This window comes from Girardinichthys multiradiatus, chromosome 1 (genome assembly GCF_021462225.1).
Source record: "Girardinichthys multiradiatus isolate DD_20200921_A chromosome 1, DD_fGirMul_XY1, whole genome shotgun sequence".
In the NCBI taxonomy this organism is placed as follows: Eukaryota; Metazoa; Chordata; class Actinopteri; order Cyprinodontiformes; family Goodeidae; genus Girardinichthys; species Girardinichthys multiradiatus.
The window spans coordinates 49,585,703-49,612,528 of record NC_061794.1 but is presented as its reverse complement, the minus strand read 5'-3'; the positions used below and the strand labels follow the sequence as shown (position 1 = coordinate 49,612,528).

Genomic DNA, 26,826 nt, shown 5'->3' with positions numbered 1-26,826 from the left:
TGTAGTTGGTCCCCCTTCTTGTGAAGGTGAGTCACCCCCGTTGAGGTTAGCAGCTCCCCACCTCCACTGTAAACAGTGTTGGCAAAGCACTGCTACCCTCTCATGAGGTGCCAGACAGTTTGCCAGAATTGCTTCAGGACTGACCGCTAGTTCTTCTCCATGGTCTCAACAAACTCCTCCCAGGCCTGCGTTTTTGCCTCCTGCTACCCTCTGGGCTGCAGCATGCTTGGCCTCATGGTACCCGCCAGCTGCCTCAGGAGTCTTACAAGCCAATCAGGCCTGATAGGAGTCCTTCTTCACCTTGACAGCATCCCTTACTGCCAATATCCACCAACAGGTTCAGGGATTGCCGCTGCAACAGGCATCGCAAACTTACGGCCACAGATATAGATGGCCGCATCAACAACAGATGTGGAGAACATGGTCCACATGGTACTTTATGTCTCCAACCCTCCCTGGGATCTACGAAAAGCTCTCCTAGAGGTGGGACTTATGTCCCAAGACGCAACTACAAAGTCAATCATTGGCCCTTGGCCTACAATGTCCTGGTGTCAAGTGCACTGATGAACACACTTATGCTTGAACACGGTGTCTGTTATGGACAATCTGTGACTGGCACAGAATTCCAATAACGAAAAACCAGTCTGGTTGAGATCGAGGAGGCCACTCCATCCAAACACCCCTCCAGGTGTTGCTGTCGTCTCCAATGCTGGCGTTGAAGCCCCCCAGCAGAATGATAGAGTCCCCAAAAGGGGCACTGTCCAGCACCCCCAACAGGGACGCCAAGAAGGACGGGTACTCCGCAAGGTTTTTTCTGTTTTTATTGATGACAATAGCTCAGTCCTCCTGTCCGTTATTATCAGATTGCAAATTCAGTTTTTTCAGCTTGTTTAGCCAGCTCAGACATCTAGTTAGCTGTGAAGCTAGGTGTGTCTGCGCTTGTCGTGCAGTGCCCTTGCACATGTACTTGTATTTGCGCAGGAAGTTCTCAGAAGATGTGTCACAGTCTTGGGTACTCTGTTTCACACAATTGACTAAAGCGCCATTTCAAAGGGAAAAAAATCAATGTTGTGCAGAGCTCACTAAACTTGTGGCCACCTCCATTGTCTGCTCGCTAGCACCACCCCTTCAAAAAGAGATTTTAACCTGAAAGATAAGTTTAGCTGGATGAAAGAAACATACAATAAAAATAACTGACCAACGCACAGATGGACTCACTTCACAAAGAGACATTCTTCCTTGTGGATGTAGACGGAGACTCCGCTGCCGGAATCCAGGTGTCGACCAACCACCGTCAGCCTGGTTCCACCAGAAACGGGCCCCTTTAGTGGGCGGATTCGGGTAAAACTTGGGCTCTGAGGGGAAAACGAAGGAAGAACTTCAATGTCTTCTCCCTTTTTTTTTTATCACAAAACAACTAAAAGGAACTCATATGTAAACTTTTGATGCGTTTGCACAAATGTTTTTTAGTTTTCTAGTTTTCTTGCTTTTTTGTTGTGTTGAAATATTCCTGAAATGTTGTGCTGTGGAGTTTTTAAATATACAGAACCTGATCAGTATCTGTGATGTCCTGTCGAAGCAACACCTCTGCTTCCAGCACTGAGTCCAGTTTTAAGGCCACTACATACTCAGCCAGAACAGAGAATGTTGTTCTGTTTCAGGGCTGCGGAAACTAAATTAGATCTTTCTGTTTGTGCAGCCCTGTTTTGGGCTGGTTTTTCTTGACACATCATCTGGGCAGAACGTTTTTCCTGCATGGAGTCTGAAAGTACTAAATACAAATGAGGTGGCAGCAGGGAACTATGAAAACTTCATAAGAGTTCTTGTTAAGTATGAAATGTTCTGGCCAGAACACACATTCTTGTCCTTGCCAACTAAAGTAAAAGAAACAACTTCTATATTTTTTAAGAATATGTGCAAGCCTTTAGCCCAGAGATGCGCTGCAGAGCCACAAGCTGCGCACATATCTGCAGACCTTGATGAGGTGTCATTTTATCTTCAAACAAGGTTTTTATTTACTCCTGGTCTGTTTCTGACAAAAATCCTAAATCCTGACTGAAGTTCTATTCGTTGCCAATATTTAGCAGGAATGTAAGCAGAGACCATTTTTTGGTTTCCAGTTAAGATGCCTGGCAAGTTAACTGGTCACAGTGGAAACCAGTCCAACTCACCACGAATGAGTACGTCTGGGTTGACAGAGTCCGGTACTCGGCACTGCAGACACCAATACACAGCTCCACGGGTCCACCGGGAGAGTGAGGGAGGAGAGCTTCAGCCATGTCGCACACAATCCTATGGATGATCCAGGACAAAGTCAGAAACATGCCTCAGACACACTCCCTGAGCGTGTTCATAGAGACACGCTACACTGACCTCTCAGCGCTGATGTAGAGCAACGGGACTGGGTTACAGCGGACTCCGGCCACCTGGATGTGAGAGATCTCCTTCACCTGCAGACCCAAGTTTTCCCCCTCAATCGTTACCCTGGTCCCCCCCTCCCGGGGTCCAGTCAGAGGATCAATCTGAGGAGACCAGCACAGGTAATAACCTGATCAACATACCAAATTAAAACGAGCTTTGAGAGGAAACCTGCAGTAGATCCACCTTCGTGATGCGCGGGTGGCTGCAGCGCACGTTGTGTCGACCGTGGTGCATCCAGTTCTGCTCAGCTGAGGGACAGTGCTGTCGCAGGAGGCACTTCCGGCTTTCGATGCACCACCCACATTCAAAGACAGATGGTGCTTTGAGGCACTGCCCGCAGCTGGAGCGCTGAGCTTCACACTTATACAACAATGCTGAAGAGAAAACACAATCACAACTAGACCGAATCAGAACATTTCTCTGCATTCTACATTTAATACCTTTTTCTCTGACAAATTATCCGTTGAGCTGCATATAATAATTTTAAATCTTATTTTAATGTAGAACTGAGGATAAAGTCTTTACTTTATGACGCTGCCTCTTTTTTTAAGGAATACCTTTCATGAAGGCAGGTTTGTCAATCAGGAAATCGCCATCCCAGACGATGGAGAAGTCAACCTGTAGATCTCCGGCCTCATCTCCTTCATACCAGTACTGCAGAAACACAAATAGTTGTTTCAATATAATGCCTTTAAATAGGACAATTTATGCTAATTAATAATTAGTCAGCAGGAAACGTTTTGTTGCGGCACAAGTGGCCTTCATTTTTTCCAGTATTCTTTCAAATGTGGGCAGACAAGAAAAGGGGGTGGAGGAAGGGGAACGACATGAGGCAAATGTTGCCGGGCCCATGACTCGAACCCAAAATGGCCGCGTCTTACATGGGTCACGCGCTTAACCCCCTGTACTACCAGCGACGCACCCGTTAGCAAGAAACATTTCAATCAAAGTGATATACCGGAGAGAGGTACAGAACAATGTAATCCAACAATAAATAAGGGCCCGTTATTTACAATTTATACTTAAAATCCTGTAGTTTCACATTTTCACCATCATTTAGTTTGCATTGGTTCTTTAAATGGTGCTTTTTGGACTTCATTTACTGCTGAGTTTATCCTCTAATCCTAGACATTATTCTTTTTTCCAGGGTGGGAATGGTTCTGCTAATAAGTGGTTCTGGAGGTTGTAGTACAGTACGTGTTAAAACTTGACCAAGACCAAGGTCCATTAACCTCTGGTCAGTGATCACGAGTGAGTCCAACTAACAGTTTAAGAAAAGAGATCCATTTGACAACGCTGATTTCCACAAGTTGGAAAAGTTTTTAGAAGCTATTTCAAAGTCAAACAAAAGAAGCTCCTGCTCCAAAAATAACAGCTTCAACATTTGTTCTCAGGGTTTCAAATCTAAGAACAGCTTACTAATTGTGAAGCACATAGAGGTGGCAGAATCATGCTGTGGGACTGCTCAGCTGGACAGAAGGTAGAAGGTATTTGAAATTAGAGTAATCTTGACTGCAGGAGAAAGAAGAGCTTCGACCTGGATTAGAACCTGCTGACTAAAGGCATCATTTATACTGGTTTTATAGCTCTTAGGCCCCAAAAGTGAAATAAAAATGACTTGTAACTCAGAGGTTTGTAACAATCTTTAATAATCAAAGCCCATGTCTCACACAGTAACCAAACAAATGTGTGTAGAGTATCTGCTCCATCCAAACTAAACACCAGTAAATGATTAACAATCATGGGTTGCTTTCATCTGCATCGCTTAACATTAAAAATATTTTAACATTAGCAGATAAAATCCCTTAAAAAGATGGGAGTGTAAATCTCCATGTCTCCGTGGAAACACTGAAAGCAGTAGGCTGGCTTCCTTTAACGAAATATTTCCACTGGTTGTTGGATTTCATCGATGCATTTGAATGTAAACTCTAGAAAACACTGTGACATTCAGCATGGGTGGTGTAAACTAAATTTAATTAAATGTGTAAATTTGGCCTGAAGGATAAACTGGGAGATGACTAAAACTAAATGCTGGCAATATTCAACCAGTAAGAAATATTTAGCATCCTCTGACTACAAAATGCCAGCTTTAGTGAATGGTCACCCTAAAATGTGTTTTCTGGGGTACATTTCTACCCCACTACTGATTGGTCGTGGTTCCTGCAGAGGAACCAGCAGGAGGAGGACAAACTGGCCCAGAAAGCTAGTCTGGTTCCTGAAAAGGTTCCTGTTGTGGAAACAAGACATTTAATCAAATATTATCAATGGGAGAAGGCAGGGGGTATATACAGTATATGCTTGAGGCTGTATGTATAATTCTGACCCTAAGCAAATTAGAGAAAATCCACAATAAACTTAAACTGTGTAAATGAAGGGTTTAGTGTATGGTAAAAACCAAATAAAAGACCAGCTACCTTGCACCGTTTGCAGTGAATGTTCAGCATTAACTCAACTTGTTTAAATGCTCCTTTCATCAATTCAGGCTTTAGAGGAGATCTGAAATCTTCATAGATATCTAGATTAAAACTGAAAATGGTGCTTCCTTTGACTTTTCCATGATTTACAAGTCTCAGATCTGATATGCAATATTTTCAGCTGTTTGAGTTATTTATAAACCAGTCAAGTGCTTCTGATATACAGTGATCTAAATGTTCCTCGAGATATTAAAGACAAACTCAAGGTAACTTTGATTTTCATCATTTGATCACAGAGATAGAAATGAAACTGATACCCAAGAGGAGGTAAACTTTACTCATCAGATCCTGTAAATAAAACCGTCAATATTTCTGTTCCTTAGGATAGAGAGGGAAAATCATCGCATACATGGTTTGATGCTGTTGTCATGGCGGCTACAGATCTCCATGGTAACCAGCAGAAACAGGGCCAGAGAAATGACAAAATGAACTGATAAAAACCTGTCTCTTCTGAGGTAAACAGTGGGATGTTAATAGAGGAAAATCTGAACAGTATAACTATGTGTATTGGTGTTGTTCTGAATGATGAAGAATACAGCTCACCTTCAGCTGAAAACACAGCAGCAGCGTCCTGAATGTGTCGGTTCGGCACCAGATAATCCAACAACACAAGAACCATGTGCATGACCACAGAGAAATCAGACACACACAGAGCAGAGACACCAATCAATGTGTCCTAAAGACTGCTGCTCCTTTCATTAACCCCCAGACTGCCCTGTGTTACTTTAGCAAGATAACTACTGTAAAAATATCCAGCACCAAAAAACAGCCTAAATCTGCTGCACACCATGCGCATGTGCACGCTAACACTATAAACTGCAACTACATCATGAATAAATTTCATTAAACCAGAGGACCATTTCCAGCACTTATTGGTGGAGAGGTGGGTTACACACTGGACACATTGACAGTCTGTGCAGAAAGAAGCCAGACCAGGATTCAAACCCAGAACCTTCTTGCTGCAAGGCAACAGTCTTACCAAATGTGCCAATGTGCAGCCTGAAAAATCAACATTTTCTCTAAAACAATTCTCTTGAACTCTCTCAACCCCTCTATTCTGCACCTCTTATGAATGCTTTTGAACCTATCCATCTGAAAACTTCAAGGGAACTGTATAAGGATTTTTTCACTTCTTTCAGGACAAGATAATTATCTTTAAGGCCCTAACTTCCCCAGCTGTTTGTTTATGTCCAACTGAATCCCGTCCTAAACAAACAAGCACCTCTGGAAGTGTTTCAGTCTGGGTTTAACAGAACATTGCTGTCACACACTGCTGGTCTGGTCCGGGGATGGGTCCAGGGATTGGTAAAAGTCAGAACAATCACACCTTTAGTTGGCCCGGTTTCCTTTCACATTGAGAGTTTTCAGACTGGAGTCATGAAAATGCAAAGGATGTTTTGGCGGCAGTATTGCGCATTTTGAGAATAAAAAAAGCATGAAGAAGAAAATCTGCCTCATCGAGAGTTCTGTTGCTACTTTGGTGTTCAAATGTGGTTATTGCCTGTATTTCATCACTACTCCACATAGCCTAACAACACATTTTCAAACTCTTTCATCTTCGAATTAGCGCTTTTATTTTGTTTTACTACTCAAATGTGTTGCTTTTACGTTATATCCTCAGTTCCTGCTTTTGGTACACTGGCCTGGCATTCATTCACACTGCAAGCGAATCGCTCCAGGGTCCAGATAAACAGTGCCAAAACTGACAGTTGTAAACGGTCCAGGGTACAGTTCTCTGGTTCGTTTCAGGGTCTGGGATGGGTTCACACTGTCATGATTTGCTTCAAAAGCCGAACTCTGGCACGGTACAAAGAGATTACGTCAGTTTTTGGAAAATTCAGTGACTGCTGGTTTCATGCTAAGCTAATCTTAATTAAAGTAAGATAAATTACTCTAAAGAAAGCTAGGCTAAACAAAACTGGGCAAAAGTAAGCTAATGAAAACTAACTAACTAGCTCACTAGCTAACTAAGCAACAAAAACAACCTAGGCTAAGCTAAAGAAAACTAAACAAATGTAAAGTATATTGAGCTGAATAAAGTATAGAAAGCTAGTAAGACCTAAAGTAAGCTAAAGAAAAATAACAAAAAGAAATCTAAGGTAAACTAAATTAGGAAAACTATGCTTCTAGAAACTAGAAAGACTTAAGGTTATATAAATGATTGTAAGTTAAGTAAGCTTAGAGAATGAACCACCGCCTGATCCTGTTCCTGAGCGGTTCAAGGACGAACCGCCGCCGTCCAAGGATTCAGGCGCCGTGTTAGTGAGGATCAATGATCAAGGATCATGGTCCTTGCCTTCGCCACAGGCCGCCCAGACTCCTGCTCAGCTGTCGCCGGTTGCCCAGGTCTCCACGCCTCTGTCGGCCTCCTTGTCTTCACCTTCGTAGCTGATGGCCGGTCAGGTTCCTACATCTCTGCCGATCTCAACGTCTTTGCCAACTTGGTCGCTGGCCTCCAGACTAGTCTGTTTGTCTTTGCCTTCATTGCCGGCGGTCCAAGTTCCTATGTCCGCCCACCCTGTTCGGGTTGTTTTCGGTTTTTGTTTTGACTTCTGGTTTTGACTTCTTCTCCTGTCTTGTCTGCCTGTCCATGCCTGTTCCTTCCTCCTCCTGAGAGTGAGTTTTGTTTTCTTTTTAGCTTAAAATAAAGCCTTTGTTACTTATCGTTACACTGCCTGTCCGTCTGCATTTTGGGGTCCTCCGCTACACCATGTTTCACAAACTGGTTTTATAAAAGGGAGGCATTCAAATTCACACAGATTACACGCAGATAATAATTTCATAGACTATTCCTACAGTAAAAATATTGAGACTAAAATATTATCTCTAGATGCAGAAAAAGCATTTGATAGACTTAACTGGAAATTCTTGTTTGCAGCCCTGAGTAAATTGGGTCTTGGTAACTCCTTCATAAACTGGTTAAAAATATTATACAGTCCCCCAGCAGCATGTATCAAGACAAATAAACAAACATCTTCCATCATATATTTTCAGAGGGGCACCAGGCATGGACGTCCACTTTCTCATTATTTGCTATTTTTATTGAAACACTAGAGGCAGCAATCAGGAAAACTAAAGATATTAAAGGCACAAAATGCATGAATATTGAATGTAAAATTAGTGTTTATGTGGATGGTGTATTATGTTTTCTCCAGCATTCACAAACCTCTCTCTCAGGCAATTGGATTGATTCATTCTTAAGCGTTTTCTGATTATTCTAAAAATTGGTTAAAATCTACAGTTCTTCCAATCAATTATTCTGTCCACAATTCCTGTAACAACACATCTACAGTCAGGGTATATTACACATTTGGGTATTAATGTTTCTCCAGATTGGCAGATTTTGCCAAAACTAAACCACAAATAAAAGTAGAAGATGATCTTGCTAGATGGGAATCTCTACCCATATCACTCATGGGCAGGGCTGCTTCACTAAAAATGATGGTCTTGGCAAATATGAATTGCTTATTCTCAATTATCCCAAATAAACTGTCATCTGACTGGTTTAGATCTCTGGACTCCCCCATGACTAAATTTCTTTGGAAAGATAAACCCCCGTGTATTAGCTTGAAATCTCTCCACATCAGATCAGTCTCTCTGGGCAAAGTCACCATGGGTGGGTCTCCCCTCCTAATGTCCAGAACAGAGTAGATCAGAATAGTTGTCTGAGAGCCAAGAAGAACCCCAACAGATTTACTTTCACATTTGGAGCATTACAACTTTCTAATAATGCTCAGCTTGATATATATAAAAAAAAACTTTAGTAATTGTTTTCAGATTATTTCAAATGTAATGGACACGGAGACGGAAACGACAGGGAAAAAAGAAGAAAGAAAGGAAGAGAAGTGGGGCAAGAAGTTAAAAGTCAGAAGACATAAGAATAGAGGAGAGAAACAAGGATCAAGAGAATACAGGATAACCCCCTAGAAGTCTGCTTCTACACCTGTATATAGAGAATATATAGAGTATATCTGTTTATCTGTAAACACCTAAATAACCGCGCACCCCATCACAATGCACCCAGAATCACTTTCCCAACCTCTTCCATACATGTAAAAACACTCACACCCACACAATCAAAGTAAAGGCACACAAAATTGGACACCATAAACTCACTAGTCAGCCGACCAGAGCTGCCCCAGCACAAACTCCCCCAATGAACTCCCAATCTCAACCCCATGAACCTTCCACAACCCATGAACCCCAAAATGAACTTTCCCACAGGGCCATCCACAATCAGGACATACAGTATGTATCGAACACAAATGCTATCAATCCCTTCCCCAAAGGGAGTACACCCCCAAAAGAGAACCCCTCACCCCCAAAAGGCCGATGAAGACACATCCACACAATGCAACGGCCCCCACCATGACCCGGCAAACACACAACATCACTACCACTGCAATGAAAGCCTAAAGAGAAACACCAACCAGCTCATTTCCACCGCTGGTGGGGGCACATTTACGCAGTGTGGGCTTTGTGCACAGCTTTTGTTATGGCTGCTTTTTCCTGCGTCGTGTCCGGCGCTACATGGCTTGTGGTGGTCCTGTGTGGTGTTGTCGTGTTTGGATGCGGCAGAGCGTTTGTCGGAGGGCTCAGTGGTTACATCAGGCATCTCAGCCTTGCATTGGTGGAGGGGTTTTCCTTTTCCTCATTTATTGTTTTTAAGGCTTTGATTTCATCCATTGGCTCAATTATAGCTGCTTGTTGCTTTGCTATAATCCTCCAATTCTTCCTCCATTCCTACTAGCCCCCTTTTTAGGCCCATGTTGATGTATTTGCACGCTCGAGAAATCACAGTGCTCACCGGGCATCCCACACGAAAACACACATTGCATCAGGTAACCACATACAGTGCCAGCTATCACAGTTTAGTCAAAAACCCTTCAGGTTTATTTCACACAAAATCAGAAGATCTGCAGTTTACTGAAGATCTAAGCAGGTTAGAACAATCAGGAACCCTCTGTTTCTTCATCACAGCTTTGTTTAGTGATCTGCTGTCCTTCAGTGTATTCATAAACCTTCTCACATTGAGTCTACTGTCTTTCTGGGACCTCTTGACTGCTCTGATGTTATTGTCTGATGGCTGTTTTGTGTCACCTGGCTATCAATTTGGCAGGAAATATTTCTCCCACTGGGACGTTAAACCCGGGTCGATTTAAACTCCCAATTCTTTTGATTTTTAGCTCCTCTTCCTCTTCCTGCATGTCTCCTGGTGGATCACAGTCACTAAGGTGCTGGACGGTGTCAGACTGCGCATGTTGATCTTTTGTTTCCCTGGTAACCAAGTCCCAGTGGTGGTAGAGTCAGAGGTTACTGGCATCAACAATAGGAATACTATTTGTGTGCAGCTGCATCTCCTCTGAGGGCCACTGGACACTGTTGTTATAGCTCTAACCTTTTAAATATTAGATGAATAAAGGAAAAGTAATTTTACACTTTTTACTATCTAAACATTCTTAGTTGGACTTGAAATGATGAATGTAACAACTATTTTCCACATGATTTGCAGAATTCCTAATGGAGTAACTGAAGGTGAAGATGGAGTGATAGATGAGGAGGTTCTGCTAACTGAGGCTGAGAGAGAATGTGGGGCCATTTAACATCCAACTCAGTTTACATCTAACTGTTATCACTCAGACTTGCTTCCACATGTGAGCTTCATCAGATGGTCGTACATCAAGCCCAGACCAAGCAGACAAACCAAAACCAGCCATGGAGGTTTCGTTTCTATAGCTCTGGAGCTGTTAGCAGCTCCTTGTCATAACTATAAACTCGTCGAAGAAATCAAAATATTTAAACCCAGGTTATCAAGAAAATTATACTTTTATAACAATGATGGGGAATTTCTAAAAGCTGTCTTCTGTATCTAGTCAATGCAACACAGACTGGGGTTAGTGAATGTAAAACAAAGCATGGTTGCAGAAGAGAAGGTACCCATTCTCATACAAGATACAACTGAATGTGTTTACTTTCGCTTATCAATTATAGTTACAGATTTTTGAAAAGTAATAGGAATATTCTGAATATTTTTATATGGCACTGTACATCAGCAGTTGTGAGCCAAAACAAATTATCATGAATGTCTGAGTCTTTACAAAAATATGGGGTGAAGGGACCAAGGCTCTGACCATGTGAAAAGATGGAAAATAAAGTAAACACGCCAGACATTACGAGATAGGCGTACCACCAGGCGGGCCCCTGCTTTCTAATATTAATTGCATTATTAACAATAGACATCCATCTATATAAAAAATATCTGTTCAGTAGGAAACATTGGTTTCAATTTTAACAAAATGAAAACATAGTGAATTAGTGAAAGGTGAAAAAATATTTACATAAAGATATCTACTGAGGTAAAAGTGTGGTTGCAGATAAGGAGACATATCAAGCTTTTAAATCCTTCCTTTTCACCCTGATAAACATCCAGCTGTGGTCTATATGAAGTGGAACCTCAAAGCTTTGGTCTCAACTCCTTGTTCTTGTAGCTCCTCATGCTCCTCTTTTACCTGTTCTGAAGAACGTCTGAGAACAACTCGTTTTGGTGCCGTCTCTTTAAATGCTGCTGAGGTCCTTCACACCTCGCCCCCCCTACAGGTCAAAGCGCGCTGCACTTTAACCCGTTTGGTCATTTTTGTAGTTTGATAACAATTATCTAGCAGCACAGAAACAAAAGTAAAAGGTCAAAACTATGCAAAACTGTTAATGTAATAATATTAAATCACACAGTACGGTTTGGTCCTCCAGGAGCTAAAGCAGCACACAGCACTAACATCAGCAGAAGGCCCAATGCTACTGCTATCAGAACAATGGCCAGGACATCTCATCAACACAATAACTTCATGTCTAAAATAAAGTTTGTTGTCATTTTAGCATTATTTGCAGCTTCCTGCTTTGCTGATTCTGTTGTTTCCATAGACAGAAGGAAATGACCTCGTAACCTGTTGAGCCCTAATGGTGCGTTCCAACCAGATGCGAATGACGCAACAGGAACAAGCCGTTTGCATGTTAACCCTATGTAGAGGCGCGTTCAGGAGCAAAGCAACACGAAGGACGCGATTAGTGCAAATAGAGCTAATCGAACCCCGCGATGGACGTGAAGCTAATTTCACTGGAGTTGAAAAATCTGAACTTTTCTGTCAAATCGTGTTACGTCTTCAGCCCTCTTTTCAGCACAAAAGTTGTCATAAAAGTATTGAACTTACATCAGGGGCTCAGGGTACATCTATGCTCATGTAGGAAATGATTTTTTATTCATAAGTATTTCATTTTCAGATGCATATGTCAGCAAGGCTGATTTCTAGGATGCCGATCAGCCCTTATTATTCAATACGCTACCATGCTACATTCTGTTGTCACATCAGCTCTTGCCTCGTGTATTTTGACGGTCTTCGTCCATATGTTTAGGCACAAAAATCTTTATTTTATTTAGAAGATGTGGACAGTACAATTTAGTTGTTTATCCATTGAGCTGAGATTTATTTACTCACTGAAGACAGATGAACAGGTGCTCTGCAGCGGGGATACATACACCTGTAGTTGGTGTCCCAGAGGCTGATTCGTCCCCCAACGTGGGACAGCAGGTCCTCAAACTGGATCCCATATAGACGGAAGTCCGGCTGCAAGCGACCGTGATCCAGACGCTGCTCCTGGAGTAGGTGGTGGTACTCTCCAGACTGAACCAGTCTCTGGAGAATCTGGTGAACCCAGGGATGTCGGCGCTTGGAGGCGTTGTTTGGCTTTCCATAAATGAAGCACCATGATTCACTCCATATTGAGTTGAAACTGGCAAGCAGCAGCTACAAGCTGTTGCGGACCCAGTGGAGCGAGTGGAGCGTTGTCGCCCGTTGGTCATGCGAATTGCTGCTGAAATGTCAGGCGTGCAGAACGCGAATGAAGCACAAAATGAGTTGAAATTGCAGTCAGTCTGAACACACTGTAAGGGTTTTAGAGGCAATTTCTGCCTGAAATTACATAGCTGAAATAAATCAAGAATAGCTCCACAGTTTTAAGGTCTACATGCAAACCTTTGGTACCTGTGTAAAGGTACCAAAGGTACATAAAATAATATATTTCCAGTGGAACCACTGTTGCAACTGTTGCTATGTCTGATTTATTTGTGATTAAACACAGAAAACTACATTTTTTTGGACCTAGCCAAAATTGTTCTGAATAAAACACCATGAAAATCCTTCAGAAATCTTAGGAGAACTCCCCGGTTGTATTCATCCACATCTTGACTAGAACTGCAGGAACTTTGGACTGAATCTGTTGAAACATATTTGCTCCACAAGGGTTTTAATGGGCAATGTGCCAGGCGGAGCTGAGATTTCTGCACATTTTAGCCAAATGTGCCAAAACTGTGCTCAATATGTTTCTCACCTCAATACAGGAAATCTGGTCGAATAAGTACTGATTTCCACTGTAGGACTCCTCCTGCATATGACAGCCTTTGGCCATGACATTTATCCTGTATATCATCAAAGTGCACCAATGTACACAGCATAAAATCAATATAATGAATAGAAAACAAGCTGAACTGTGTTGTTTTGTCTCTAAACACAGAGGTTTTATTGAAAACAAGAATATTCAATGGACAACAATGTAAACAAGTGTGCAAAAAACAGTTATCAATAAAAACTACGTGAACAAATGTTGCAAAACAGGTATCAACAAGTAACATTGTACACAAATGTGCAAGACAGAAAATACAAAAGAAAATTATGTACAAGAAAAACACACCCTGCAACTTAAAGTGGTAGTCCCTGAAGCAATTTCTGGTGCTAGTGAAAGAAAGGGCAACATCACACTTGCAGCAGTAGATTGGAGTCTTTGTCATTTTGCCCTGCTCCCTACAGAACACCCAGTTTCCCCTCTTGTCCGTGGCATTCTGACCATAATAAGCTGACATGCTGATGATGACCAGCTGTTGGGTTAACTGCAGCAACAGCAACTTGAGATTTATCAAAGAACGCTTTCATGAGGATCTCCCTGAACTGCCTCTGTGATAACGGAGTCTCTCCTCCGTGTAACCAGTACATGAATCAGCTAAAACAAACCAAACTTGGTGGGCTTGTCCTTCATGTACTGACAGAAACCTATCCTGGCCTTGCTCGCCATCATCCGCTCATCTACGCATATCTCCCTGCCCAGGTGGAAGACAGAGCTACATGCAGTCTTCTTCACATCATAGAGAGATCTAATCTTCAACTGCCTGTCATACTGAAGGGGTCCCTTCTTCTTTTGGTTTTCTTCATCTTCTTTGATGTTGGAAAGATGAATACACCAGACGATGGCCGCAACCCTGCCACGGGTCATGCACTGTCGTGGAAACGGGAAGTTGAACGGCCACTTTGTTCTCCAGGGATCAGCTCTAGAGCGGCCCTGCACCAATCCAGCGTATATCATAATGGCCATGAAGACAAAGAGGTTGTCAGGTGTAAGAGGTGACCACTTGAATTTCTTCCCTGCTGAAATTACCCTTTTTGCCTTGTCATTTGTGTTCTGAATAATAGTCTGGATGGTGCTAACGCTAAAAAACAGTTTGAACAGGCTCAGTGGTGACCATGATCTAGTGGTGTCCATCCTGGGCCCTGGAGGATGCCTCGGCGAAAACGTAGGAGCATGTGGCTCAGTGTCAGGCTCACCTGGAGAATGCCACATGTCCTCCCTGTCATCACCAGGTAGAGGGATAGCCTGACTCGTCCGCATGGAGACTGGCCTGGTCGAGATGCTCCTTTTTCTTGGAGCAGAAGCAACCTTGCGTTTCATGGGCCTTGAGGGGGTCCGTAGCTGACAGGCAGGTGGCTGATAATCCTCATCCTCTTCTGCAGCTCTTTCACTGGGGAAACAGAGAGATATATGATGAAGACTAAATTTGACTCCGTTTATCTCAATGGCAAGCTAAAAATGAGGTCGCATCTGACATGACTTTTATTGAGCCTAGAAACACAATGCTAATGCTGTAATGACACATTATGTTTCTTTTGTCAACACAATGGTTTGCAGATTTCTCACCTCGAAATAGAAGAGAAGGCCTCAACCGAAGTGCGGAAGGCAGGATTCTTTCTGTGCCAGATGGTCCTGTCTCCTCCTGGCTGTAAAATTATAGAAATAGGTTAGTTCATTGCTACGTTTTCTGGTTACAAAATAATAAATTATTTGCTACAGTAGGCAAATAACATAAAACAGCAATATTATAAGGCAGTAGTGTTATTAGAAAAGTGTAAATGATATAATAGCGTCATAACAGGCTTTCAACCAGTCAAACATACAGGGTAGGTATGTATCCCTTTGTTCTGATGCGGTGAGCTCATTGCTACATTTTCTGGTTATAAAACAAAAATAAATATGGCGCATCATCTCTTTTGGAAATAACAGACATGTAATATTAAGATGTTGGAAATAAAAAGTAACAGTATTACTTACTCATGAACGGGATGAGAAGAAGTTGCTTTTCTGCTTCCTCACCAAAATCCACGCTGGTGTCGGAAGAATCCTCAATTTCAATGTTGCTCGTCCTGGCAACTTCTTCCAAAGCTTCCAGAGCAGTCAGTTTCCTCTTCTGCGCCAATATAATAACAGAAATCCAGAAATAACGAGCTGACTGTGTCTACTGCTGTGCGCAACCGTCCCTGTGCGTAAAAGAGCTGAGACTGCCATTTTATAACCTTCGATACGCAAGAAAATGACATCACGGGACAACGTCGGACAACTGTGGCTCAGTAGGAAGAGTAGTCGTCTTGCAATCAGAAGGTTGTGGGTTTGATTCCATATGTCGATGTGCCCCTAGGCAAGGCACTTAACTTCAAGTTGCCTACCGATCTGTGTATCGATGTATGAATGTGTGAGTGTTAGTGAGTGCGACTGGGTGAATGTGGCTCTAGTGTAACGTGCTTTGAGCGGTCTGTATGACTGGAAAAGCTCTATATATCCGAGAGAGTCGGCCATGTTTGAAAGACCTTTTAACTGCATCTTGTGTGTTTAAAGTGCTGTAAAACTGCAAGTATTTAAAAAGCAAATTTGACAACTTGTTTTAACAACATAAAACCTCCTCCTCTGAGGTATTTAGGGAAAAAAAACTTTTACAGATGGCGAAAAATGGGTGTGGCTCTGATCATACCAGTATGCTCGGGCTTCAGATAAGGCCTTTCAGCAAATCCTTCTGGATACTGGAGGCTGCTGAAGAACTCGAACTTCAGGAGGAATTTCTCCTCTGATGTGGAAAAATAATATCTAGCCAGGCACGTGGAAGAGGTTCTGACACTGGGGTCGGTGGAATGACTTGTGTGGGTTAACGCACCCAACAACCAAACCAAACGCATCCTCTTACAGCTTCGGTATACTTGAGCTTTGACTAAAAATGGCAGATACACCAAATTGACCTTATTTAGCTGTTAAGCAGCAAATACTGTGACGTAAAGAAAATGGAACGGACTGATAAATATGACCCAAACAAACTATAAAGATATCTGCAACACCTGGAGGGACTAAAATCAGCTTTTCTGCACTCCTGCAGACTCCAAGTTCACAACAAAATATATTTAAAGGCTAAAAAATTGGATTTTGCATCATATGTCCCCTTTAATAGCAGCTTTACCAAGCTAGACTCTGAACATATTTGTTTAGGCCAAATATGGACGGCATCTGTTTGGAAACAAAGTCAGACAGTTTTTATTTTTCTGGGTTAAATAAAGAAAAGGACTGAACAACCTTAAGCAGCCATTAAAATAGGGGGTGTCAAGACTGTAAAAAACACATCCAGAATCAGAACAATTTCAGCTGGAGAACTCCACCAAGGCCACGGTAAAAGTCCAAAAGCTGATAGACATGAAGTCTGTGGGCCAATTTCCACTGGGAGTAACAATTTAATTAAATACAGACACACACCGGGCATCTGTATGTATGTATGAGCTATTGTACTGGCATGTCGGTGTGTGTGTGTGTGTGTCCTGTCTTCCTGACAGGAAGACAGATGAAGGACAGGAAATGAGCCCAAGCAGACGGACAACATTTGGTGTGTGTGCGTCTTCGGAACGCGGGACAACAAATGGCAAGTGTCATCTAAGCAGAGGGCGGTGATCAATCTGTGGCGTCCCTCTCGAGATGTGCACGTGTCTTGGTAAGGACCGAGGTCCAGGTTGGTGTCAAGGACAGGGAGTTATCCTACTGACAGGTCCAACCAGAACATGTTTTAAGAAGTCTCTGAACACAAATACCGACAATTCAGAACCAGGTTTAAAAGTAAATACCATCCTGGTACTGGGGTGAGGTGGGGGGGGGGGGGGGGGGGGACATTTAATAAAAGAGGAATGGGCAGCTCATTGTAAGTAATATGATGGGGGATGTGAGAAAAATGTTTGTATTATTATGTTATAAGAATTTTAGATCTATGTATGGGACCTGAGTTTAGATATTTTTGAAAAAGCTGCAGACATCTGTGTAAAATATTTAAAGAGGTACGACATGTCACTTGGACAGGGAATGTTTAAACATGGGAAAACTTAGGGAAAATTAAGTTCTTGTTTTGATGTGTGTGTGGGAACATTATATTGAAAACACAACATTTTTAAACATGCATAAAAATAAAATCAGACAATATGTAATTTCTGAAAACTTCTGGAGATGTTTTAAACATAAATCTTATGAATAAGAAAGACATCTGTTTTTTAAAATTCAGGAGTGTTCTAGTCATGGGGATTTATCCCTTGTGAAGGGAAATTAGGGAAAATCAGAGGCTGAAAAACAGCTGACCGAGCTGATAATAGGCCTGGAGAAAAAACACCCAAACTCTCTCATCATTGTTCTAGGGGATTTTAGAAGCCCAAACCTCTTCAATAAACTTCCTAAATACACACAGCATATTAAGTTTCCCAACAGAGATAAAAACACACTGGACCACTGCTACACAGTCTTAAAGGATGTCAATCGTGGCATCCCCCGAGCAGCTTTAGGGTTGTCTGATCACTGTCTGCTTCAACTCATTTCAACTTACAGGCAAAAACTGAAAACCTCTAAACCTATGGTTCGGACTGTTGGTTGGGACTGTCAGGAAGTGGACGATACAGTGCATGCTGGGTTCTGGACTGCTTCTTACCGAGGTGTTCTGACACTGGATGCAGGATGAGTTGAAGCGCACGGCAGGAATGCGCTGCACCTTCCCCTGGATGTGGAACACACACTCGTAGTTCTTTTGACCTGACTGCGGCTGGGGGAGGTTCCGAGCTCGCAAAGTGATTGGACGAACCAACCCAGCGGGGACGAGGATGTCGGCGGTGGGAAGGATCTGAGGACAACCCTGTGGAGACAGAGTGGAATGTTAGGTGAGATTGGTCTGTGCTGTTCTAATGCTTTATATGAAAAAAACTATTACTTTATTAAATCACCCAGAAATGTCAGTTTTCCACAGTCTTTCCTGTGTAACAACAGCACTTTAACAAATCTGTCAATTTTAGAAGTCCCCAATTATTTGCCAACTTCAAGGATTGTAACTTCTGCAACACCCAGATAAAATTTCACTTTCCAAAAATGACTCAAAGATTTTTCTAAGGTTTGAACAACATCCTTGTTAGGGTTAGGGTTAGGGGTTAGGGCTTTATCACAGCCTTCCACACATTTCCAAGTATTCCCAAAACATTCTTGTCTTAAAGAAGTGTCCTCCAACTAATTTCCCAACATAAGGACATTAGTTACATTTTTCAGATTATTCCATCCATCCGTCCGTCCGTCTCCACTGATTCAGGTCATGAAGGTAACAGAACTAGGACAGAAACCAAGGCAACCTGCTTTCCAGCTTCTACTGAGGATCCCCAGGTATTGTCAGGCCAAAATAATCCCTGGAGTTTTGGTTATGAATCAGAATCCATCCAAACCAATCCAGAGCACATAAAAACACCGCAGCTGACCAAAGAGCCACACACAGTTAAAATAAACGCGGTTCTCACAAGGCTCGAATACATTTTAAATCGTGAACGAATTTAAAAAACAAGAAGAAAAAAAAAAGCCTAAGAAAACAGGAAGACAAAAAATCTGATAAAAACGATCGAATCTTTGGAATCATCAAACAAAATAAAATCAACTCTTTATAAAGTGTTAAAAGCCAAGGAGAATAAATGAGTTATAGAGCAGACAATGAAGCGGCCTGTTGGAGATTGGGGGACTGTTTGCTCCACAGTTCAGGAGCTGCTGCACCAAAACCACGGTCCCCCCTGAGCTCAAGCCCAGAGGTCGACCGATCTGAGAGAGCGGGTCCTAAAATGTAGTGGCAGCCAGTGGATTGAAGATAAAACAGCGTTCACATGTGCTGGTTAAATGTCCTGCAGCAGAGGAATTTATCCAGAAAATCGATAAAAGGAAAACATCCAGGAGGCATCCTGTTTAGATGAACCACCCAGAAGACTCTATTGGAGGAGCAGCAGATCTACTCTGAACTCGTCGTGATCTTGGAGCTCCTCTCCTCATCTCTAAGGCAGAACCTGGCCATCCTACAGAGCAAGCTCATTCAAGCTGCTTGGATCCATGATCCGGTTCCTTCAGTCATGATCCATATCTCAGCAACAAAGGTGAGGGCTGTTCTGTAGATGAAAAATTACATCCTGAACTGCACCTTTCAGCTCAGCTCCTACTTCACAGAGGTGGGACCAAGTCATTACTTGCCAAGTCACAAGAAATTCTCAAGTCAAGACCAACAAGTCCAAGTCCTATGGTCATAATGAGCTATCCCTGAAACACTAAACAGAAAAACTAAAAACATGAAGAAACAAACGATGTGGATCAATATCTTATATTTACTGTTATGATTTTGAGTGGTACATTCTGACTTTAACAAGAGCATCAAGTTATTTCAAGTAAAGAAGTTCAAGTCAGGTTACAAGTCATTAGTATTCAAGTCAAAGTCGAGTCGCAAGTCTTTTCTAATGTAGCCAAATCAAATCAAAGTCAGTCAGTCATTTTCTACTGCTTCTTCCATAGTGGGTTGCGGGGGAGCTGGTGTCTATCTCCAGCAGTCTACGGGTGAGAGGCGGGGTCACCCTGGACAGGTCGCCAGTCCATCACAGGGCAACACACAATCAACCATGCACACACTCATTCATACACCTAAGGGCAATTTAGAGTGATCAATTAACCTAACAGGCATGTCTTTGGACTGTGGGAAGAAGCTGGAGTACCTGGTGAGAACCCACACATGCACGGGGAGAACATGCAAACTCCATGCAGAAAGACCCCCGGTCAGGAATTGGACCCAGGACCTTCTTGCTGCAAGGCAACAGTGCTACCAACTGCACCACCATGCAAATCAAAGTCATCAAGTCAAAATCCGCAGCTCTGCTGCTTCACCACCACCGACCAGAGCAACGCCCTTAGCACTGCTGATGAAGCAGATGCTCTGCTCCATCCTGCTATTAGGATCCTGGACTTGCTCTGACTCAGGAAGAGACTGATCCCAAGCATAAAGAAGCATTCCACATTTTTCTTTTTTTTGAGCACTATGTTCTCAGACTCGGAGGTCCTGGTCCATACACCTTCTCAATTTCTATGAACTAATGTCTTTCCAAAAAATGTTTCAACTTTCCAAAAACGTCCTACTTCCTGTGTTTGTACTGGATTGACCTTGTATCCTAAAGCTGTCCTCACTCTGTTGGACACTGGTTCTGAGATAAAATCTGCCCACACGAACACACAGAGACACTGAGCTGATGATGGCAGATATCTTATCGCAGTCTGTATCTCTGAGCGAGGACAGATGCTCAGAGTGTGTGTGAGTGTGTGTGTGAGTGTGTGTACAGTAAGGAACAGTTAGTGACAGATCCACACAAACACTCCGACTGTGTGTTTCGGGGGGGTGAAACCTTTATTAACGAGCGTCTCCACAGTAATTAATTGGCTGACATTAGGACTGTTAGCTCCACGGGAAGAAGACCGAAGCGGAGCAGTGACTGTAAGGACTCCTGAGTGTGTGTGTTTGAAGTAAAAGCTGAAAGTGGCTGTGAGCAAACACTTCGCCCCTCAGACTGCCTCCTTCAGCCTTCCCCTCTAAATACAACTGAAACATAAGGAGACACCAGCTCAGATCCTGAAGACATCCTGTCCTCCACATTGTTCCTCAACAACTAAGATCTAACTCTGAAGATGTATGCTCTTGTCCAACAGGAACCTTTATTCTTGCAGAGAAATACCAGAAAATGCGCAGAAGATTACATCAAGCCCAGCCACTCAAACTTTCCAGAAGCATTCCCACTTGCTCCTCATCTCCCAACCTCCCAACATGATCTTCTGTTTCCAGAATTGTCAACATGTGCAAGAAATCATGTAAGCTTCCAACAATGTTCATGCTTTCTACAAATGTCATTATTTTCCACAAACTTCCCAGCATTGCAACAATATTCCCTCTTTCCAGGTTTTTGGTTTTCCAAAAATCTTTAACAAATTTTACACCCTTTAAGGAGCTCTTCCAGCAATATTTATGTTTTCAACCAAATTCCTTACTTGAATCAAACTCAAGCTCTACCCCTACACCGCATCCATGTTTAACCTTTAAATATCTTCCAGCAATATCTACAAACTGTACTCATTTTGTTTTTTCCAGAAATGTTGCAGACTTCCTACAGTTTTCAGGAACATTTTGGACAAGCATTTGTTAATCTTGTGATGATCTGACAGCGTCGACACTTTCAACAAATGTTTAACAAACTTCCCAACAAACTTTCTATAAGGTCTACAAGACGTCTGCCAGAAATACACCAACCTTTCTACCTGCTGTGCTGCTGCGGTGAAGAATGAGCAAACAGAAAGTAAGAACATCATAAAGCTCTCAGATGGTTAGCTGATATGTTACAGACGCACGTCTTCAGGATGTTTAAGAGGAAGCTGTTGAGATCCTGAGGAACAGCAGTAAACTGTTGGATTTGAGAGCCTCTCTGTTTTAATCTGTCAGCTTTAGGGGAATCGATCATGAAAGCAGCGTCAGGTTGCCCTGAAAACGGACCTTCTCTATTGCCAGCTGAAACCAGGATGAATAAAGGTTAAATTAGAGAAAGTCTCCTCCACCGCTCTTAGCTCTCTCATCTCCCGCTCCTCCTCCTTTTAGTCTGCCTAATTGCTTTGTAATTAACATTAATTACTGGGATTGGACGCTTTCACGTCAATTAAGTGACTATTCATCTTGTTTTGACTAATTAGCCAATCAGAGGTTGTTACTGTCGCACTGTAATGACACCAAGCACCAGTCACATCAAAGACACTTCCAAACAACTGGATCCCAGTTCAGTAACGAGGTGAGGAGCCAACTGCTTGTTGCTCATCTCGTTAAGAGGAAGGATGCATTAGTCAGTCTGTGATGGGAGGAAACTATTGGGCCAGCAACACCTGCAAGCAGGTAACATGACAGGTAGGAAACCAGCTGACTTTATTGAACCCAAACAGTCTTTCCTAATGATGACATAAACACATCCTGATGGGAATGTTGGGAGAAATATCCCAGAAGTTACCTAACCGTGATTTCCATCAACAAATCAGACATCATAACTGTATGGCTCATAAGGACAGGTGTGTTTGTCAGGTGTGTCAGATTCCAACAGGAACCTTTAGAATCAGGAACATTTAAATTCGAGTTCAGTTTCTCCTCAGCAGTCAACTCTTAAATCCCATCAGTCCTTGAATGCATCAGCAAGGACAGATTTAAACAGGCTGCAATTAAAAACAGCTAAAAGAAAAAGTCACTGAGTGGTCCAACTAATGTTCAGCCTGTAGAAACCTCTTCTCCAGCCTGTAGAACCTCGTTCTGCAGCCTTAATTATTTTCACGATCAGCCATTCTGTTGTAGTTCTGCTGCTGGGTTTGGGATCACTGTTCTGTTGATGACCCAGTTTGGACCAAGCTTCAGCTGCTTGACAGGAAGCCTTACATTTTACTCTACAACACAGGTACACAGAGAAGATCATGGTCCACTCACTAACTGCAAGGTGCCCATGTCCTGTCTGGAGAAAGAGCCCAAATCATCAGCCCTTCACCACCATGCACAGTAACAGCTGGAACAATTGGGTCACAGAAACATTGTTAGAAAAAGCCAATTGGACAATTGGTGTTTATGGGCGGGGCTTGAAGTGGAAGGTAAGATAGAAGCTGGCTGGTGAATCATGTGTGTGAGGGGTTCCTCAGGGACTTGTTACTGGATCCTGTGAATTTCACACATTTGCAAATGAGTGTTCAGGACTTGTAAGTCAAATCAAGTCAAGTCAAGTCAAAATAGTCAAGTCAAATGTATTTATTTAGCGCTTTTCAGCAACAAGGCATCAAGGCGCTGTACATGAGGAAAAACATTACAATGATACAGAAAATCAAACAACAGAGGTAATTAAAAAAATAAAGAGAATAGAATGATGGATAAGAAAACAAAAGGAAAATTGGACTGAAAACTTAACTAATAATGTTTAGATGGCCCAGTCAAAGGCCGCTCTAAACAAATAAGTTTTTAATCTTGATTTAAAGCAACTTAGGGTTTCAGCGCTTTTACAGTTTTCTGGGAGTTTATTCCAGATTAGTGGAGCATAAGAACTAAAAGCTCCTTCATGTTTGGTTCTGGTTCTGGGTATGCAGAGTAGATTTGAGCCAGAAGACCTAAAACCAGTGGTGGTGCTGGTCTTTCAAGGAGGGGAAGCTCAATTTCAAGATCGCTGATTCGCTCATTTCACTGTCAATCAAAAAGGGATTCAGGCACAGACAGATCATCCAATCATCATGCAGAAGCTGAGCGTCCGGGCCAGCCGAGGCCAGCCCACTGCCCCATAGACCCCCAGAGACGCTGAGCATCTGATGGGCGGGACAAAGCCCAGCATTTCTGCTTCGTTATTGAACTCAGTGTTTAAAGCTGTGAAGCTACGGGAATGAGTGAGAAGAAGCCGCGTTGTTACCAGTGATAAGAAGCTGATTCTGAACAAAAGTTGAGCGTGTTGTAGCACATATTTAGTCAGTGACATGAACACACAGCAGTATATATTTGATCACTTATTTTTTGACATTTTAGGGGAAGCTGAGCTTCCCTTGCAGTCTTAGAGCAATCGCCACTGCCTGAGAGGTCTGGGTGGTTGATCCACTGACAACAAGTCTGTAATGTATTTTGGTGCTAAGCCATTCAGTGATTTATAGACTAACAGAAGTATTTTAAAGTCTACTACACCCAGGTTTCCAGCCTGACTGGTGGTTTCTAGCTGTATTAACTGAAGCTGTGTGATAACTTTTAAACGCTCTTCCTTTGGTCCAAAGATTATTACTTCAGTTTTGTTTTGATCCAGCTGAAGAAAATGTAGGCCCATCCAAGCATTGATTTCTTCTAAGCATTTACCCAGCGCTTGAATGGGTTCATGGTCACCTGGTGACATCGTAACGTATAGCTGTGTGTCGTCTGCATAGTTATGATAACTTACATTGTTGTTTATTAAAATCTGAGTTAGGGGGAGCATGTAGATATTGAATAGGAGGGGACCTAAGATGGACCCTTGGGGAACGCCACATGTGATTTTTGTGGTCTCTGATGTAAAGTTACCTACTGACACAAAAAAGTCTCTGTCCTTCAAGTAGGATTTAAACCAGTTGAGTGCTGTACCAGAAAGGCCGACCCAGTTTTCCAGGCGCTCTAATAAAATGATCAACAGTGTCGAATGCTGCACTAAGGTCCAATAATACCAGCACCGTGGTTCTTCCACAGTCTGCATTTATACGGATGTCATTGAACACCTTGACAAGAGCAGTCTCTGTACTGTGGTGAGCAGGAAGTCTGACTGGAAGACATCAAACTGGTTGGTCGTTGTTAGGAAGTTGTTTAACTGTTGAAACACAGATTTTTCAATAATCTTACTGATGAAGGGGAGGTTTGATATAGGTCTGTAGTTCTGTAGTAGCAGCTTGTCCAAGTTGCTCTTTTTCAATAGAGGTTTGATAATTGCTGTTTTTAGGGACTGGAGGAAAACACCTGATAAAAGGACGTGTTTATTATTTGTGTTAAATCAGATGTTATTACAGGCAAAACTTTCTAAAGGAAAGCTGTGGGTAAAACATGGAGACAGCAAGAAGAAGAACTTAGTTGCTGTACGATTTCTTCTAAGATTTTATAGTTTATTTGGTGAAATTGGGAAATTTTGTCAGATTCACAGATAAAAGTTCATTAAAATCACTGATAAAGTTTGTTTTGGGCTTAGGAGGCCTGTAAATATTCAAGAACATGGTTCAGACCGGGCTCTTTACCCGGAGAGCCAAATATTCAAAAGAGTCAAATTTGGCCAGAAATACTTTTTTACACTCTAATAAATCTTTAAACAAAGTGGCCCCTCCACCTTTTCTTTGCTGTCTGCTCTCACAAAGAAAATTGTAGTTTGGAGGCGTCGCCTCTATCAGAATGGGAGCTTCATTAAATTCATGAAACCATGTTTTTGTTAAAAACAGAACATCAAGATCGTGGTCAGTAATGAAGTCATTGATTAAAAATGATTTTCCTGACAGAGATCTAATGTTCAATAAAGCCAGTTTATATGACTTAGTTGCTGATATTAACTCTGTGTCTGGTTGTACCTGACAGTTTATGGCTTTCATTGATTGTTTATTACTGTCTCTTATCCTTTTAGCTTTCTTCTTTCTGTCACATAGAAGCACAGAGATTTTACAACTATCTCCTATTAGGGGCCCAAGTTCTTCCTGGACATGATCATTTCTGATAGAGTTACCACTGGGGCCCAGACTGTATCACAGAGAAGTGATTTGAAGGTCCTGATTAGGAGGAGATAGATTAGGAGGTGGTGGAGCTCTGCGGCATTTGGAAGATGTTGATTTAGTAGCAGGTCCTCGGCCACGGGGGGTGTTGAATGGAGAAGATGTTAGAACCATTTGGGTCCCGATTTAAAAAACTTCTTTCATGTTATCAGTGAAATCCAGAAAAACAAGTATTAGGCTCAGTGGAGAGATGGTAGAGTTCTGTACGGTCTGGGTCGAGGTCTGGGATGAGGGGGGTTTAACAGGGGGGTCCACTTCTTTTGTGATGACCTTTCTCTCTCAGCCAACTGCCTGGTTATCTATCTCTGCTGGAGTTGTTGGAGGCAGCGTTATCATTGTTGTTGATACTCCATGTTCTCTGCTGAAGGTCGAAGCTGCTGGCGGATTATTTACTGAATAGAAGAGATTAGATGTGAGACGTTTGGCTCCTGGCTTCTTCAAACAGAAACCATCTTGATTGAAGAGTTGTCTTTTTTTCCAAAAAATATTAAAGTTGTCGATGAAGTTCACAGGTGTAGTAGCACATGTTTTTTTCAACCACTTATTAATCATCAGAAGTCTGGAAAAGATCTCATCTCCACAGAAAATCGGTGCAAAGGGTCCGCTGAGAAACACCTTGATATTGAGACCTCCAACTTTGTTCAGCCGACAAGTGAAATCCTCCTTCAGTCTTTCTGATTTTTTCTTAGCCACGTCATCCATGGCTCCACAGTGTATAATAAGGTTTTCTAGAGACGGGCGCTTTTCTGTGATTGCAAGAATATTCTCTGAGATATGAGTCGTCTACCTTGATTTCTTTGGGCATGCCCCTAAAACATGCCAGGGGGGGTCTGCTGGTAGGTTTATTCTCAGTGTTCTGATTGCCGGCTGAGTTGTTGAGCTGGATATCACTGTTTGGGATCACAGGTAGAGTTGAATCATCGCTGTACCTCATATTCACCTCCACATTCACTTCTAGTCCATGGATTTTCATCTCCAAAACAGACAATTTCTGTAAAAGTTTGTCGAAGTCCTCTGTGGCGAAGGGAGGCATTTTGTGCTGATTAGCTGGCGTCAACTTGTTCTGCTTTCGAGTTCAATTATAAAAACATCAAAATCAGAATCAGTTTTATTGCTAAGTTCGTACATACAAACAAGGAATTTGACTCCAGTACACTTTGCTCTTTGGTTT

General features: G+C 42.3%; 1 protein-coding gene across 2 annotated transcripts in view; it reads right to left on the bottom strand.

Moving 5' to 3' along the window:
• The window catches only part of plxna3 (plexin A3), a 182,819-nt gene that overhangs the window by 45,131 nt on the left and 110,862 nt on the right, over positions 1-26,826 (bottom strand). For both annotated transcript variants that reach the window (XM_047360453.1, XM_047360380.1), the window contains exons 13-18: positions 17,992-18,192; positions 2,979-3,075; positions 2,605-2,795; positions 2,374-2,522; positions 2,172-2,292; positions 1,219-1,355 (exon numbers count right to left, since the gene is read on the bottom strand). In XM_047360453.1, coding sequence (XP_047216409.1) covers positions 1,219-1,355; positions 2,172-2,292; positions 2,374-2,522; positions 2,605-2,795; positions 2,979-3,075; positions 17,992-18,192 — 896 coding nt within the window. The remainder of the gene's footprint in view (positions 1-1,218; positions 1,356-2,171; positions 2,293-2,373; positions 2,523-2,604; positions 2,796-2,978; positions 3,076-17,991; positions 18,193-26,826) is intronic.